The 16,445-nt window shown below is 40.8% G+C and overlaps 1 protein-coding gene across 1 annotated transcript; it reads left to right on the plus strand.

The window, feature by feature from the left end:
- Positions 1–2,587: 2,587 nt before the first annotated feature.
- TACR2 (tachykinin receptor 2) lies at positions 2,588–15,618 on the plus strand. The gene is made up of 5 exons (XM_081006246.1): positions 2,588–3,551; positions 8,934–9,128; positions 11,608–11,764; positions 12,914–13,110; positions 14,186–15,618. Exons 1-5 carry the CDS (start codon positions 3,157–3,159, stop codon positions 14,382–14,384), a joined length of 1,143 nt encoding a protein of 380 aa, XP_080862372.1. The 5' UTR covers positions 2,588–3,156; the 3' UTR covers positions 14,385–15,618.
- The last annotated feature ends 827 nt before the right edge of the window (positions 15,619–16,445 follow it).

The following is a 16,445-nucleotide window of genomic DNA, read 5'->3' on the forward strand; positions in this document are numbered from 1 at the left end:
GAAATCTGAAAGTGTCTGATATTAAAACATTTCAATGGTTTTTCAGGTTTTCTTGCTTTCTGCAACAAGCATTCAATGTAATCTTACGCTTTGTCTTTGATAAAGCCCTGTGTTTTCTAATAAAAAAAGTAGATTTTGCTCTTAGTTATATCTCTCTCTTATGAAGAGTATCTTAAAACTGTTAAGATCACTAGCTAAATTATGCTGTGTTTTCCACTGTGTAAAGTCATAGTGATTTCCCTGGAAGTCTATTGGGCTTTCTACAAGTGACCTTTCAGCATGTTTTCCTTTTGGAACAGAACAGAACCTTTCTGCTAGCCAGAGAGAAGTATATCCCCTTATAAGGATCTAACAGTAAAATGGAACAGATCTCTTTCATATATATACTCAGTGTAAATATTTATTCATCTTCTAGAGAATCAAACTCCCTTTGTGAAACTAACACAGAAAGAATGTAATTGCACATATTCAGCTTATCAGAGTACTCTTGGAAATGCTATATGGTTGTTTTTTTACAAAACAATAATTTAAATAAAGTACAGTATAACATTAAATTGACTGGTCACTGGTAATGTTGGGTCTAATGAAGTACTGTCCTTGTCCACATAGACAATGTCCAATAGTTTAAGCCTTCTCCTTTTTCATGTGCTAGAATTTTAATGCAACTATGCAAGAATATGTGAGGATGCATTAAAAAGTTCAAAGATGGCTTACATGATTATTTTCCACATGAATATTCCAGGCATTAACATTTAAATATTGCATTCTTAAAATGGTTTATCCGTTAAGGACTTGTTTACACAAGTCAGTTCTGAGTTGATGCTCTTTTAAACCTCTTCAATTTAAATGTGTTTTGGAAGCTATCCAAGGTTTAAAGCGCATCTTCAATAAAGCTGGGACATCTCAAATAGTCCGGTACTTTTTTCACCTCATCCCAGGGTAACGGTATATAATGTCCCTGTTAATAATTGCACATTTGGCAGACAGGAGATTTTGCAGAAAGCACTAACTAAATTACCTCTGTTCTACAGTATACAGAGTGGCTCTTTTTCTTTAAGTAGCGTCTAGAGAGATGTTCAAGTGTCTCTAGCAGAAAGTATTTGATGATAAGAAACATGAAAGCAGAACTTGTATTTAACCATTTGCCTGGTCGCCATAGGCCACCAGGAATTCCATGCAGCTGAGTGAACAGACTATTAGAACAAACTATTCTGTACCTATGCCAGACCCCTTGGTAGAAGGCAATTGACTGTTGTTGTGATTGGTTGCTTGGTGCTAGCCTACATGGCTTAGTAGTAGCCTACATTTCCATACTGGTTGAAGAAGAACTTTCCTTTCCTCTGTGGCCAGCATAGAAACTAAGGCTACGTAACTTCTTCATGTGCTAGTAAAATGTTTGCAGGCCAGGAATTTTTATAGGTACACTTGCACAGGTGAACTGATATATGGAAATGTACTGATATGAATAAGTAGCTGGGGAAGTTGGGGTGAAACAATGTTGACTCAAGGTTGGACACTGTTTGGTTTAAAACAAAGTCTTGTGCTACAGGTTACATTAGACGTAGTCTTCTGGCAATGGTGCACACTAGTCAGAGCTTGGATTCATAACTTTGGCTTTCAAGTAGTAGACTACATGATTTTAGATGGTGAACAGAACATTCTTAAAATAGTGCTTATACACCTATGGCATGCTAGCTATTTCATTACCAGAGGTTTTCCCTGTGTTGCTTTTTTTTAAAAATGGGATAAGCTACTGTTCTGCAGAAATTTCTCAACAGACTTGAATTATCCAGTTTAAATATAGTGGAAATCTAACTACATTTTAAGGGTAGTCTCAGAGCAATGGGATAATCTCAGAATTTCCACTGAAGATTTAAATACACAGTAAAAGAGATGGTTTTCTGTGTGGTGCAATTACTTAAAAGTTTGAAAAAAATAAATGGGCACATCTCAGGAAACTGTTTTAGACTATACAGGCCTAGTAATAAGAATAAATAGTAGTCATAGATAAGTTAGGCATATTTTAAGACACTTTGAAGGCAACTCACTGCATCAATAAAATACCATTTTATTAGGAGAAAATAATGTATGGGATCCAAGCAACCAACTCCTGGGCATAGGCAGAAAGCCCTTATGCTTACATGGGTGGGGGGGAACAGTATTTCCTTCCTGTGACATTCCCTTGTGCTTCACAGAGCCTTCTCAGGAAGGCTGTTCTTGAGATTGGGATCTTTTCATAGGATGAAAATGACTACCTCTGAGCAGAATATGGTTCACAGCAGTTGAGCTCCCAGCCACTGTTCGCAGTCCAATGTGTAAGCTTCTGTGAAGCTCTCACAGCAGTCAGGAGGAGATGGATTTCACAATCCTGAATACATTTTTACTGTCTTCTGTCTAGTTGCTTTGGAACTGTTCTCGCAAACCCTCCTAATAATATTTATGGCACACTGCAGGCCAAGTTCTTAGTGAAACTCTCACCAAATTAAATGTGAGTTGTGGATATGCAAAGGATAAATGTATTGGCCCTAATAGGGTAAAATCTCTGACGCTCTTCGCTTTAAACCTGAGAGGAACAGAGCTATGAAGATTACTACAAAAACATGGGGCAAGGGGTGGAACTCCAGCGTCACGAAATTGGATTTCGTTAGCTATTGTATATTCTAGCCTCTCCGCCTCTTTTCAATTCTCATTAAGCCTGTAGATTTTTTTTTGCCTGTTTGCCTGCTTCCAAAATGTTTCAGTGTTACAAAGGAAGGGAGAATTAAAGTCCAGCAACTCCATGCTGCGATATCTTTTGATCTCTTCTTTTTTAAAAAAACAACACATTTTAATAGAGTTACCATAACCTGACACTTCGATTCTTCGGAAGATTCTTCTTATCACAGATCTTCTGCATATTTCTGTTGGTCATTAACACCAGCAGATATTCAAATGGATTTGTGGTGGATATGAGCATAGAAGAGCTGTAATCGCTTCCTGTGGAAAACCATTGTGTGGTGCATGGAAGATCTCTAAACTGAATGTGGGATGCACATCAAAGTCAGTGTGTCATGTTCTGAAGATCTCCAAACTGCGAGTTCACAGCAACAATGCTAGGACTGCTGTAAGAAAGTAATCCCATTTCGCACAGTTTTCGACAGTGAACTGAAGAAAGTTATGAAGACAATTTCCTCCTCAAACATAAGCAACATTTCAGTGGATGACATTTCCATAGACCATGTCAACCAGACCGCGTTTTCTCAGCCTGGCTGGCAAATAGCACTTTGGGCTATCACCTATTTATTCATAGTCATCGTATCGGTTGTGGGCAATGGCACTGTCATTTGGATTATCCTGTCTCACCAACGGATGAGGACTGTTACCAACTATTTTATTGTTAACTTGGCTTTTTCTGACCTGCTAATGACTGCCTTGAACACAGTGTTCAATTTTATTTATGCCAGCCACAACGTCTGGTATTTCGGTGAGGGATTCTGTCGGTTTCTTAACTTTATTCCTGTTACGGCAATGTTTGTGAGCATTTATTCTATGACTGCTCTTGCTGCTGAGAGGTAAGAGTTTTGAAGTTGAGCTAAATTTTGTTATCCTATTCTTATTTTTTTTAAAAGGGTTAACTTGTAAAAGCTGTGTTGAAAGAAGTTATACTAACCAAACTGGAAAAGCAGCTGAATTTTTACAAATCTAGGCATATTTACTTAAAAGTAGATCTCACTGAGTTCTACAGCACAATCCTATGCATGTTTACTCAAAAGGAGGCCCCTTTGTGTTCACGGTGGCTTATTCCCAAGTAAGCATGCATAGAATTGCACCCTTACTCTCTAGTAAGTATGTTTAAGATTGTAGTCAAGGGGAACAGGCCTATACTTGGGAACGAACACACACACACACACACACACACACACACACACACACACAGCACTTCTAAATACAGCCGGAATCAAGTTGCCGTACTATGACTTGGAACTTGCATTTGGAACATGGGATAATGAACAAAGGGGACATTATATTCTGATCCTGAATTATTATTTTGCACTGAAAGATGTAATATTTAAAGGGTTCACTGGTAAAACACTTCCCTTTCCTTGCTCATATGCACACCACCAGCTCCCAAACAGCTCCATCTGGTTCCTTTAAGATGCCTACATCAGGGGCTACACTCTGAAGTTGCTGAAATCTGCACAGCCTGGTACCCAGTAGACCCAGGTACCGCCCCTTCATGCTATCAAAGAGCTTATATAACAGAGTAAAAGCAGATCCCTAAGTCAAAGGTTAAATGTGATTTTCAACCATAGCAGAGTCTGGCTGAGTCTTATAATTCAGCAGGGAAGCACTCTGCAGGACACAAAAAGACCGTCCATTCCTATTTATGATAATTTAAACTTTATGGAAATTGTTTCTCACTACCAAATCAAAAAGGCGATATTACAGAAGTTTCAGCGGGCTGCTACATAGCTTCTACTACCTTGATCATTTTCTGAAAGTCCCATTCTGTTCCCTAGGTTTTTTTTAATCTCCAGCAAGACTTACAAATATACCAGTACTTGATCTTCTTATTTATCTGTTTTTGTTTTAGTGTTTAGTGTTACAGTGAGTCCTTGTTCACACATCATTTACAGACAGTGACTCATAACCTACAATACAGGAAATATCTGAATGCCTTATTTCTGAGGAGGACAATGCAAATTAGGTTCCGTTTCCTCTTGTCAAAAAAAGGACAAGTTAGCAAGATCCTGCCAGTTCAGAAACATCTTTCACTTAGAGTCAACAGGACAAAAGTCACCTCTGGGAAACACCCAACGTACTAGTCATCAAATATTTAGGTAATAATAACATACAAAGAATACTAAAGTATGTCAGTGTAGCTCCTGCGTTCAAATTAATTTAGAATTCATAAACTCCCACGTTTTAACCAGATGTAAAACACTGTATTTCCCCATTATGTTCAGTGTCTGCGTGGTTCCTATATTCCTAGTAACAATAAAGTCCAAGGGTGTGAGACAATTGTCATATTGTCGATATGGCATACAGTGGTACCTCGGGTTACAGACGCTTCAGGTTACAGACTCCGCTAACCCAGAAATAGTACCTCGGGTTAAGAACTTTGCTTCAGGATAGAACAGAAATCACGCAGTGGCAGCAGGAGGCCCCATTAGCTAAAGTTGTACCTCAGGTTAAGAACAGTTTCAGGTTAAGAACAGACCTCCAGAACAAATTAAGTTCTTAACCTGAGGTACCACTGTATAAGGAGGTCTCTGTGTGCTTTGGTGAACCCTTGGATTTGCACAAGTGGAAAGAAATGGAGGGGAGGACCAATATGAGGCTCCCAGCCTATATAGACTTACTTGAGAGTACCGTAAGTCCCACTAAACTCAACTGGGGCTTACTTCAGAGTGGGTATACCGGTATATTAATAGGGCTGCACTGTCAGCCACAGAAAGAAAAACCCAAACAGGAAGAAAAGAGAACTGTGCAGACATTTCCTTTCAGGAGGCAGAGGTGAGTGAGGAATAAGCAAATATCAAATGTGGAATCAGCCAGGCATAGCATTGTTCAGAAAGCAAGCCAAACTGCTCATGGGGCAAAACGCAGGCTTGTAGGGGTTCCCGTTTCACAAACCTGAATCAGCCAGTACAACCCAAATATAGCCACACTTGCAGAATGCAAGCAATATGTGCTATTACGCAGATAAGCCTACTCCTTGGTTGGGTAGACAGTAGTAGTCGATCATGAAAACAGAAATAAATCAGTTTCTGGGAAAGATTAATGACTTTAATAGAAGTAGCTTTTTCCGGTTCGAAGTCAAGGGCTGCTGGTAACAGATACATTGTGTAATCTGGAGCTTACCACAATTTTATTTTAAAAAAACAGTCCTCCAGATCAGTTTATTTTCTCTACATCTCCCACTTCGGGATTCTTGGGGAAGAACTTATAAATCTAATGCCTTTTTTATTTTTATTAGTTACGTAGGAAAAGTTGAACTTCCATTTTTATATAGCACAAGGTTTGTGTCATAACTATACTGCACCACTCTTTAGGGAGCTACCCTAAGTGCAAGAAGCTGGTGTAAAGAAAGCCAGTCGAAATAAAGTTGGCATAAAGTTACACCTGATCCAAATCCCATTCAGCAGCTAGGCGGATGCTGCTGCCCTGCCTAAGTCTGGCAGAGGAAAAACAAGTCTTTAAAACAGTGTTCTGTGCTGGGTTGCCAGGTCACATAACTATGTTGAATCTACTTAGGATCCAGCCTAAGGCCCACCCTCCCAGTCCTGCCCCAGAATGCTCCCTTTCGGAGACTTACACCAGCCTCAGCTCAGCCTTTTTGGATTGCCACCTTTTCCTGCTTGGGAGGCTGCCTCTTCTGTTTTTCTTCCCTTCACACTACTGCTAGTCATAAAAGATTTCTCAGGATAACAGGTAGGCTGCATTTATCTTCCTTGGAAAAGTTTACAAAAACAAGCCATCATTTCTTGCTGTTTGGATTAGGGGTGCCAGATTTTCCTGCGCCATGTGTGACAAATGGATGAAGTTATCTTCCTCCCTACACGGCTAAAATGTGGGGAAGCTTTGCCTGCTAAACTTCTGCTTGTCATGTGGCTTTTTAAGACACAGAAGCCATGCCAGAAAAAGTTGGCACCCCTAAAATTTATTCTATACATTCTGCAAAAGCTCCGGACAGATCTTCCAAGCAAAGAGGCTGTCGTAACTTGGCAGTAAGTAATTGGAAGCTAATATTTTTTGTTTGGGTTTTGATTCACTCAAAGGTGCAAAAGTTAAGAATCGACAAGACAATATATCAATTGAACAGGACAAGTACTGTTGCACAAGTTGTGTTAGGAACATAGGAAGCTGCATTGTACCAAATCAGATTGTTGGTCTATCTCACACACTTACCTTCCCGCCGGAGCGGTACCTATTTATCTACTTGCACTTTGACGTGCTTTCGAACTGCTAGGTTGGCAGGAGCAGGGACCAAACAACGGGAGCTCACCCCGTCACGGGGATTCGAACCGCCGACCTTCTGATCGGCAAGTCCTAGGCTCTGTGGTTTAACCCACAGCGCCACCCGCATCCCGGTCACCAGCTTGGATGGCCCCAAAAGAGCGTTAGGAAAATGGAGGCTAGCAATGGCTACTAACCACAGGAGCCATGTTCTCCCTCAGCTGTTGGAGGTAGTATGTCTCTGTATACCAATTGCCAGGAAAAGCTCTGTTGCACTCATGCCCTGTTTGCAGGCTTCCCATAGGCATCTAGTTGGCCACTGTGAGAACAGGATCCTGGATTAGATGGGCCTGGGGCCTGATCCAGCAGGACTACTCTTGTGTTCTATTGTCTATACATACTGACTAGCAGTTGCTCTCTTTCCTTGCACTGTCTGAAGTTGTCAGGCACTGAACCTGGAACCTGGAACCTTCAACTCAGTGCCTGGGACAATCCAGTCAGATGGGTGGGGTACAAATAATTAAATTCTTATTAGTGTTCAAAGCAGGTGCCCTATCACTAAGCTATGGGGGAGAAATTTTATTTTGTTTGCTTTTTAATGAGAAACATTATTGAACCAATACGTAAACCGAAACACTTCAAAAGTAGCACTTCACTGAATTTTGCAATGCTATTCTCCAACTAGCATGTTCAAAAATGGGTATATTAGGGGGGAAGTGTGCATAAAAATGCTTGTTAGTGAAAATAACATACAAAATGCATTATATTGGGGAGGTATATTTTAAAAATGTGGATATTGGTTAAGACTACATGGACAAAGGTCCATGTAGAAAATGGCACCAAAGTTGCTGACAAATTTGCATGAGGCATTAAAAAGATTAAATCACAAATTGCTGTGGAAATATGAAAAGATGAATTTAAGAATGGGAAAAAAATAGAAACCTGGAGAAACCAAAACTGAGACATTCATTCATCCATCGCTATGGCACTTCCATGGAATAACTTGCCCTGAATTACTGTACTTCCTGCAATCTCAGAGTAAACAAACTACAAGGAGGCAGGAATTAATCATTGCACAAATAATTCTTCTCAGCAGAGCCACTTACTTAGGTATACAAAACCCTGGGATCATAAATCCTATCCTTGGCGTTAGAAAAAGCTACCAATTTTGGAAAAACTCAGCCACACTGGCCATGCAACATCAATTATTGTCGAAAATGTCATTTTCTGTGTGTCCTACAGTACGTGTGTGCTACGATCACAGAGCACATTTATCAAGCAGGCCACACTGGCTTCCTGGTCATGTGTCAGTCAGCAACCCAAGATGAGTGTTCAGAACAGGTGTGAGATAAAATGCACAACATGTCATTTAAACTGGAAGGCGCAAGGGTTGGAGAGAGGCTGAGGGGAAAACATTTCCACTGCTCAGTGAACAAATCAGGCCTGTGGCAGCAGCATGACTTTTTCTTAAAAAAATAAATGATTGCCCCTCACAAAGCTCATACAAATCACTAATTAGTCTAGCCTTATTTACACCAATCTATGCATATTTGTATGCATTCTTTAACTAGAGAACTCCATTATAAAATCTGGAGGCATGCAAATATTGAAGTAGAGCTGTATATTCCCCTCGCCACAGCTTTTTATTAGAGGTCACTCCAGAAGTTCCCCAAGTTTCAGAATCGGCTTGGGAGTGAATGCTCAGAAGACTCATTTGTACACACCAAGCATTTCCCACAGTCCTTTAGATCTGTGGATTTCTTTCCACATAAATGTACACAGTAGTGTAGGGTGGAGGGGATAATGCTTTGCCTCTTCTACAAATGTTTGAATTGTTTATTGTGAATATGGCTGTGTACACACTATACCTTCAAAGCAGAGAGCACAGTCTTCCCGACAAAGAATTCTGGGTGCTGCTGTTTGCAAATGGTTGCTAGGAATTGCAATTTTGTGCAGGCTGAACTGCGGCCTAATTCTTTCTCTCTTCTTTTCAGGTATATGGCTATAGTTTACCCTTTCAGGCAAAAGCTCTCTGCTGGGTACACCAAAGTGGTCATAGGAATAATCTGGTTGGTAGCTTTTGGACTTGCTTTCCCACAGTTCTTTTATGCACAAATTCGTGTCGACTATGGAATGACCAAATGTGTTGTTGCCTGGCCAGATGACGTTCATCGTAAACATCTCATCACGTAAGAACATCCCAAATCCTGAACCCCAAAATACATGTTAGCAGCTGAGAACTCTTGATTTAAGGGGGAAAGAGAGAACGCGAATGATGTTGCTGAAAATCTTGCCTTAACCATCTGTTTTCAGCCAGAATCTATGTTACTACTAAGTCTTCTTTATAGATGGAGGAGAGTGGAGGCAAACAGGTGACCATGTTAATATTCATGCAGTAATCAGGGATACTGCCAATTTAGGGTGTTTGATCCACAGATTTCAATGAAGTTGCAGTTTTCTAAAGTGAAAGAAGTCTATGACATTCGGCTGTGACATTCTGTGATGGGGGAATGAGGGTTGGATCCAGGAACTCAAGGTGATCAAATTTAATTCAAACAGGGCTTCATACGTCAATTAAAAATCCTTCAGACATATCCGAGTTAACTGAATGGCAGGACCATCCCAAGACTTTTAAATCCTTGGGGGGAAAGGGATACCAGTATTCCTTCCATACTAGTAATTGGTTTAGATGCCTTTGCTGGACAATTCTGGCAATGTCATAGCATTGGAGGGCTTTGGGGTGCCTGTGTTACCCTCTCATCTTGTCTTTAAAAGTCAATTGCAACATTAGCTTCCATGTAATTTCTAGCAAAATATTCCTGAGGCTTTTCAGAGCTACTGTATCTTTACCTAAAAGCTTCCTCTTTGCAGCTGCCAACTTTAATTGCTTTAGCCTGTAATTGTCCTTTAATTAGTCCTTCCTGCTCTACACTTTCATTACTAGATTTCTTTTTTCTTTTAACTGAAAAATAGCATAGTGTCACAAATATGGGGCAATTCATTCCTAATGAAACATCATATTGAACAGAAAATGCTTAGCGGAAGGGATCACAGGGAGCAAGCTTCTAATTAAAGTTGCAGGGTGGGTTGCCTTTGTCCCAGCACAAAAAGCGAAGCACTTACCTCAGTAGCAGCACTCTCCCCGTTGCAAGAAATTGATGAGAAAGGCACAGATATGTAATCTTCTGGCCCAATCTAGATTCACACAGAAACAAGGAACAGCAAGGAGCATCTGTTTGAACAATCGCCATGCTTCCTGTTTGAGAAATATCAAATCAAAATCTGGCACTGAATGGGATGCCCTCACTGTGATATGAAGCAACACTTCTATAGAGTAAAAGTCCCATTAAATCTGTAAGACAATTTTTGACAGTTGATTACCGATAGTGAAAAAAATGTTTAGTCAAAACATGGCAATGTGGTGGACGCAAAAAGAAGGGGGAAGCGGTGTGACCTCAAAAAGCAGGCCTTGGGTCCAGTAGATAAAAAGAGTGCGGGGAAAATGGAGAGGTATCTTGAGACCTTGCAGTGATTAGCCTTGCAGTGATTAGCCTTGCTATTTGTGGCAAAGGGAAGGATTTCCCCCATGTGTTCTTATCTCTTCCTCTGTCTGGCTCACCTCTTCCCCTTTTAGTCCGGGGAAAACCACACTCAAGGCTAAAACATAAAGTCCTTTGTTCTGTTTATGAGGTTCTGGAATTCAGGAGGCCAAACATTTATGGAGCTTTGGGTACAATTCTCATCTCCCTCCAGAAAGGGGGCACGGTTATTTAAGCATTGCGTTAACATCACTCCTTGAACATTTATCATCAACCATCTTCTACAAATAGTAGCCTTCTGACAAGCTGTCTTCATGCCACTGGTTTACTGAGGCCACTGTCACATCACCAAAAAAAGGTGGGGGAGGGGGCACACATAAAATTTTACACAAATTCACACTGTATACATGATATGCTAATTTATATGCATGGTTGCAAATTTAGAAATAATCATTATAATTCAAATATAAATTAACTATCATTTTGTCATAGTGGAGAAGACTATGGTTTGCTCAGTCTGTTGTCCCCATGTTAACTGTTGATGGGCAACTTCAAGGCTCTTACTCTCCCTTCATATCTGGTCAGGCCTTCTGACAGAGGACACTTTCCAAACAGCGGAAATTATAGAACCTTAAGAGTTAGAAGGGACCCCAAGGGTCATCTAATCCAACCCCATGCAAGTTCTCGGTAAAGTAGGGCAAATGGTCACCCTAAACAGCAGTTTATAACTTGGAGAGTATCACTTTTGAAAGACCATTAATGGTACATTGTGTTTTGATAGCTTCCCCTCACCGGCCTTGCTTCACATCCTCCTTGAGTGTTTTTGCCTGATTGGAACATGCCATTGAACTCTGAGAATGACTTGTTGCTTGCCTGATGGAGAATAGAGAGGGTGTGTGTGTGTGTGTGTGTGTGTGTGTGTGTGTAAAAACTACCCCAGTGTACAAAGATACCATTTACATTCACTGCTCTGGCCACTGTTGCCCTGGAAACCACTGGCCCCCGGAAAGTTTTGGAAACTCAGGCAGAAAAGCATTTATTGATCTTCCCAATACATGGAGGTTCTTTTTGGACTGAAGGAAGGGAAACAAGCTCTATCCATGCTCAGCTCTTTTTCTCTTTTTTTCAGGTACCACATTACAGTCATTGTTTTAGTGTACCTGCTGCCTCTCCTAGTGATGTTTATCACATACAGTGCAATAGGAAAGGCTCTGTGGAATAATGCTGTTCCTGGAGATCACACTAATGTGCTCAGCTACCAGCATATGATTACAGCCAAAAAAAAGGTTAGTTGTCGTGAGCTAATAATTGCCGCTTATAGCGCAGTGGTAACATGAACCCAGGGGTAAATCTCACTGCTGCATAGTTTCATTATCAGCAAGAAGAACAGACCAGACACACCTCCGGCTAAGACTCAGACTGTGTATGCAGTATTTCTTTAAAAAACAACAGGATAGGTACAGATCATGACAAATACCTGTTCCCAAACCAATGGTAGGAGCGCATTAGGTGCAGAGTTTGTGGGAATGTGTAGTCTTGATTTTTCAAATTACCACCTAAGTTTTAGCAAATGCCCTTTGCTGTCCGGGATAGGTACTACAGCATGATGCCTCTAATAAAAGGTGAAGGTAAAGGACCCCTGAATGGTTAAGTCCAGTCAAAGGTGACTATGGGCCGCGGTGCTCATCTCGCTTCAGGTCAAGGGAGCCAGTGTTTATCCACAGACAGCTTTCTGGATCATGTGGCCAGCATGACTAAACCACTTCTGGTGCAACAGAACACCATGATGGAAGCCAGAGCACACAGAAATGCCATTTACCTTCCCATCACAGCGGTACCTATTTATCTACTTGCAGTGGTGTGCTTTCAAACTGCTAGGTTGGCAGAAGCTGGGACAGAGCAAGGGAAGCTCACCACCGTCACACAGATTCAAACTGCTGACCTTCTGATCGGCAAGCCCAAGAGGCTCAGTGGTTTAGACCACAGTGCCACCTGCGTCCCAATAACCAACATTATATACATTGGCAGCAAACAAGTAGGGCAAGATACTGCTAGCTAAGGGAGTTCAACTTGAATAGTCACCACCTGTCACTTTTCAATCCTAAAAAGTGCATGTTTCTGGGATTTGCGGCAACATTATCACAGCAGCATTCTGCACAGCCACAGTTGCCTTTATAAACAAGTTACTACTATATATTGCAGGAATGAGGAAACATGTCATTAATATAACTATGCATTTAACATGTTGTCTGGTTTGGTTCATAAGAAACTCCAGGCACAAATTGTTGCACAGAAACGCATCACAGACTTCCTGAGTACCCACCCTAAGCCTGTATTTCACGAGAAATGGGTGGCAGCCTCTTTGACACCACAGGCACAAATCTAGGACCAGAAGAATGACAAAGCATTCAAAGATTTCTCTTTCCTTTTTCTAGTTTGTCAGGACAATGGTTGCAGTTGTGATCACATTTGCCATCTGCTGGTTCCCTTATCATCTCTACTTCGTCTTGGGGAACATCCGGAAAGACATTTACAGGCAGAAGTACATTCAACAAGTATACCTGGCGGTATTTTTGCTTGCCATGAGCTCTGCGATGTATAGCCCAATTATTTATTGCTGCCTTAATCAAAAGTGAGTAGTGCATGCGTTAAGTGGATGCAAGCAACTTGGGAGTATCACTGAAGTGTAGGATAAAAATGCTCGTATATAAATATAGGAACCTAGGAAGCTGTCTTATACCAGATCAGATCATTGGCTCATTTTGCTCAGTGTGGCCTATGCTCAGGGCTTATCCTTATATCATATTTAGCTTGACCTCTAACATTTACAATGCAATCATTTACATTCCCGCTCTGAAGTAAATACCACCGAGTTCAATGGTGCTTACTCTCAGGCACAGTATTAACAAATTCCACAAAAAACAGCACTTTTCTCTAAATGTGCATCACATTCCTTTGATAGCCTCTGTATTCCATCAGGGAAACAGTCCATTTTTCTTTGGAGAGAAAATTTCCTTTGGGGCTTCAATACGGAGGCTCACACAAAATTCCTCATTCGTCAGACTTTATTCAATAATGTGTTACGGGACAGAGTACAAAAGCGTCTGTGGGAGAACACACCCTATATAAGGAAATATACATCATCTTGACCATTCATTCTCTAGCCAACCACCTTCTGCCACCTCAGCACCTCACCTTCTTTCATCCAACCATAGTCCTTGAAAACCCTTACTTAACCCAAGTTTTTTGCTGTACATGAGACTTCCTTGTGCCTTTGTCAAGCAATTGGCCATTAGGTTCCTCCTAAACTGATTCTTACCAGTTTGGGGGAGAGGCTGCACTCTTGCATACATGATGGCAAGATTCTCATGGATAATAGGTTTTGCAGAATTTCTACCTTCTCAGTCTGTACAAGGGATGGGGAGCTTTTTCTGACTACATACTGGGGGTGGGGGTCACACGCTAGTGGTTGCTGGGTCAGAGGCAAAAGTAGACAGAACAGCCAATGTGACTTATGCTTTGGTATCGACCACACACGTCATGTATTTCTATACAGATTTATCTCTCCACCCTGTCAGGCAAGAGATGTCACCCTACAAAGACACAGTCCACCCAGACAAAACACTTGAGGAATCCCTAAAGTCTGAGATTCTCCATCCCTCATTTATACCATGTAACACTTAGCTTGTGTTTGCACCCATTTACAGGTTCCGCTCTGGTTTCAAGATAGCTTTCCAGTGCTGCCCTTGCATCAAAGCAACGGAAAGAGACAGACTTAACCTTACTCCCCGATTGCCTTTAAAGAAGACCTGGAGAGATCAAGCATCTAACAACCTGACAAGCACAGGAACACAGACAACCAATATGGACAATGTACCATTAAGTACCATGTATTTGGTGGTTTGACTGTTATGCCAATAGCTTGATTAATGGCTTCTTGTCGTGTTTCTTCATTGCAGATTAAAAATATTATCACAGAGGCTTGTGACAGATTTGGGAGTATTCTTTGCAGTGTTTCACACCAGCAACACAACCAATCAATTCCTCCATCAGTGTTATTGCTTGAATGTCTTAGTGTCTGAAAATAATCTCAATGCCATACGCTCATACTATTATGGAAAGCCACAGGGCCGACCCAAGACATTTTACTGCCTGAGGCAAAGGACAAGGTGGCTCACCTCCCTATTCCATGTACAGAAGCCAACTGGACTAGCTGTTGAATCTTATTTCAATGCTGGCAATGGGACAGCATCCATCATGGCACCTGATAGCAACAGACTAGTTTAGGGGTCCAGGATGGACTGTGGTGCACACAGAGCAGATTGCATTCAGAGCAAATAGAAAAAAGGCATGTTTTTTTCCAACTGTACATGCTGACTGAAGAATGTGCATCTTGCCTGGAGAATGTACAAAATTCAGCCAAAATATGCACAATTCTCCAAGGCCTGTTGCACAATTCCCTCTTCGTTGGAGGGTTATGTGCACAGTCTCCATCAGGTCTGGTGAACAACGGCCAGTTGTTATGCACATTTAACATCACTGACTTACATTCCTTGTGGCATATACATAAATGACACATTTCCCCAGAAAATGTAAAGCATTGTCCTATTATTTTTAAATACTTTGAAAAGACTGTTACCATATTCAGTCATTTGAGTAAAACACTGACAAATGCATTCGTTATCTGAATCAAGGTGGAAGTTAAGATATTTCGAAATAGTTTGATCGTTAACGCATTTCTGATAAGTAAGAATTACGAGCAACTGTGATTTGTGGAAGTTCACCATACCGAAGAATTATGTTTATGATGGCTATTAATTACTGTGCTATAGCCCATGATTCACAAGTGCAAATTCATCTTCCATATTGTGTATGGAACCCCAAACCAAATCTTAATTTTTTTTCAGTCCATCAGCTGGCATTAAAAATTCAAATACAGTGGTACTTGGGTTCACAAATGTAATCCGTTCCAGAAGTCCGTTCCAAAACCAAAGCGTTCCAAAACCAAGACACGCTTTCCCATAGAAATACAAAACGGATTAATCCGTTCCAGACTTTTAAAAAACAATCCATAAAACAGCAATTTAACATGAATTTTACTATCTAACGAGACCATTGACCCATAAAATAAAAGCAAAATCAATGTCCTGTACTATAAAACAAGTAAGACAGTATTGTAGATGATCAAAATTAAAATTATTATTTTTTCCTTACCTACACTGATTATATTGTTTGGATGGGGGGCTTTTATCCATTTCTGCAGTCACACCATCAATCAATCAGTGGCTGAACTGGGTTCCACAGTCACAAAAACAAATAAACCGAAAAAGCCTCAAAAACGAAAAGGCAAAATAAATAGCAAAAAAATAAGTACCAAACAATCTGCTCCAGAAGTCTGTTTGACTTCTGTAATGTTCGAAAACCAAGGCGCAGTTTCTGATTGGTGCAGGCGCCCTGGAAACAATATATGACAGATGCATTGGATGATCTGCTTCCGAAAAACGATTGAAAACCGGAACACTTACTTTCAGGTTTTCAGCGTTTGGGAACCAAAGCGTTTGAGAACCAAGATACCACTGTACCAAAATATGTAGTGTATACTTTAACAGTAGTAGTTTTTACAGTATCACTTGGATTGCCTTTTAGAACACAGGAAACTATGTTCTCCCATTAAGCTCCACATTGTCTATATAATGACAGCTGCCCTCCAGGATTTGAGTGGAGTCTTTGAAACCTAGAACTCTTCCACGCAACACATGTGCTCTTCCTCTTCAATATTGAAGGGACAAGCTACACAAACACCATCAGATTATGCCTTATGCTAAAACTGGTGAACCTGCAAGGAAGTGGGGTGGAAGTAAAGCCTGGTCCTAGAATATTAACCATCAGTCAGTGCTGATTCAACTCAAGGACACAACATGTAGCAGTTCTTGTGTCAAAGAGGTGTGCAAGTGTGTTCAACCCAAG

This window comes from Podarcis pityusensis (assembly GCF_964106645.2).
Source record: "Podarcis pityusensis genome assembly, chromosome: 5".
In the NCBI taxonomy this organism is placed as follows: domain Eukaryota; kingdom Metazoa; phylum Chordata; class Lepidosauria; order Squamata; family Lacertidae; genus Podarcis; species Podarcis pityusensis.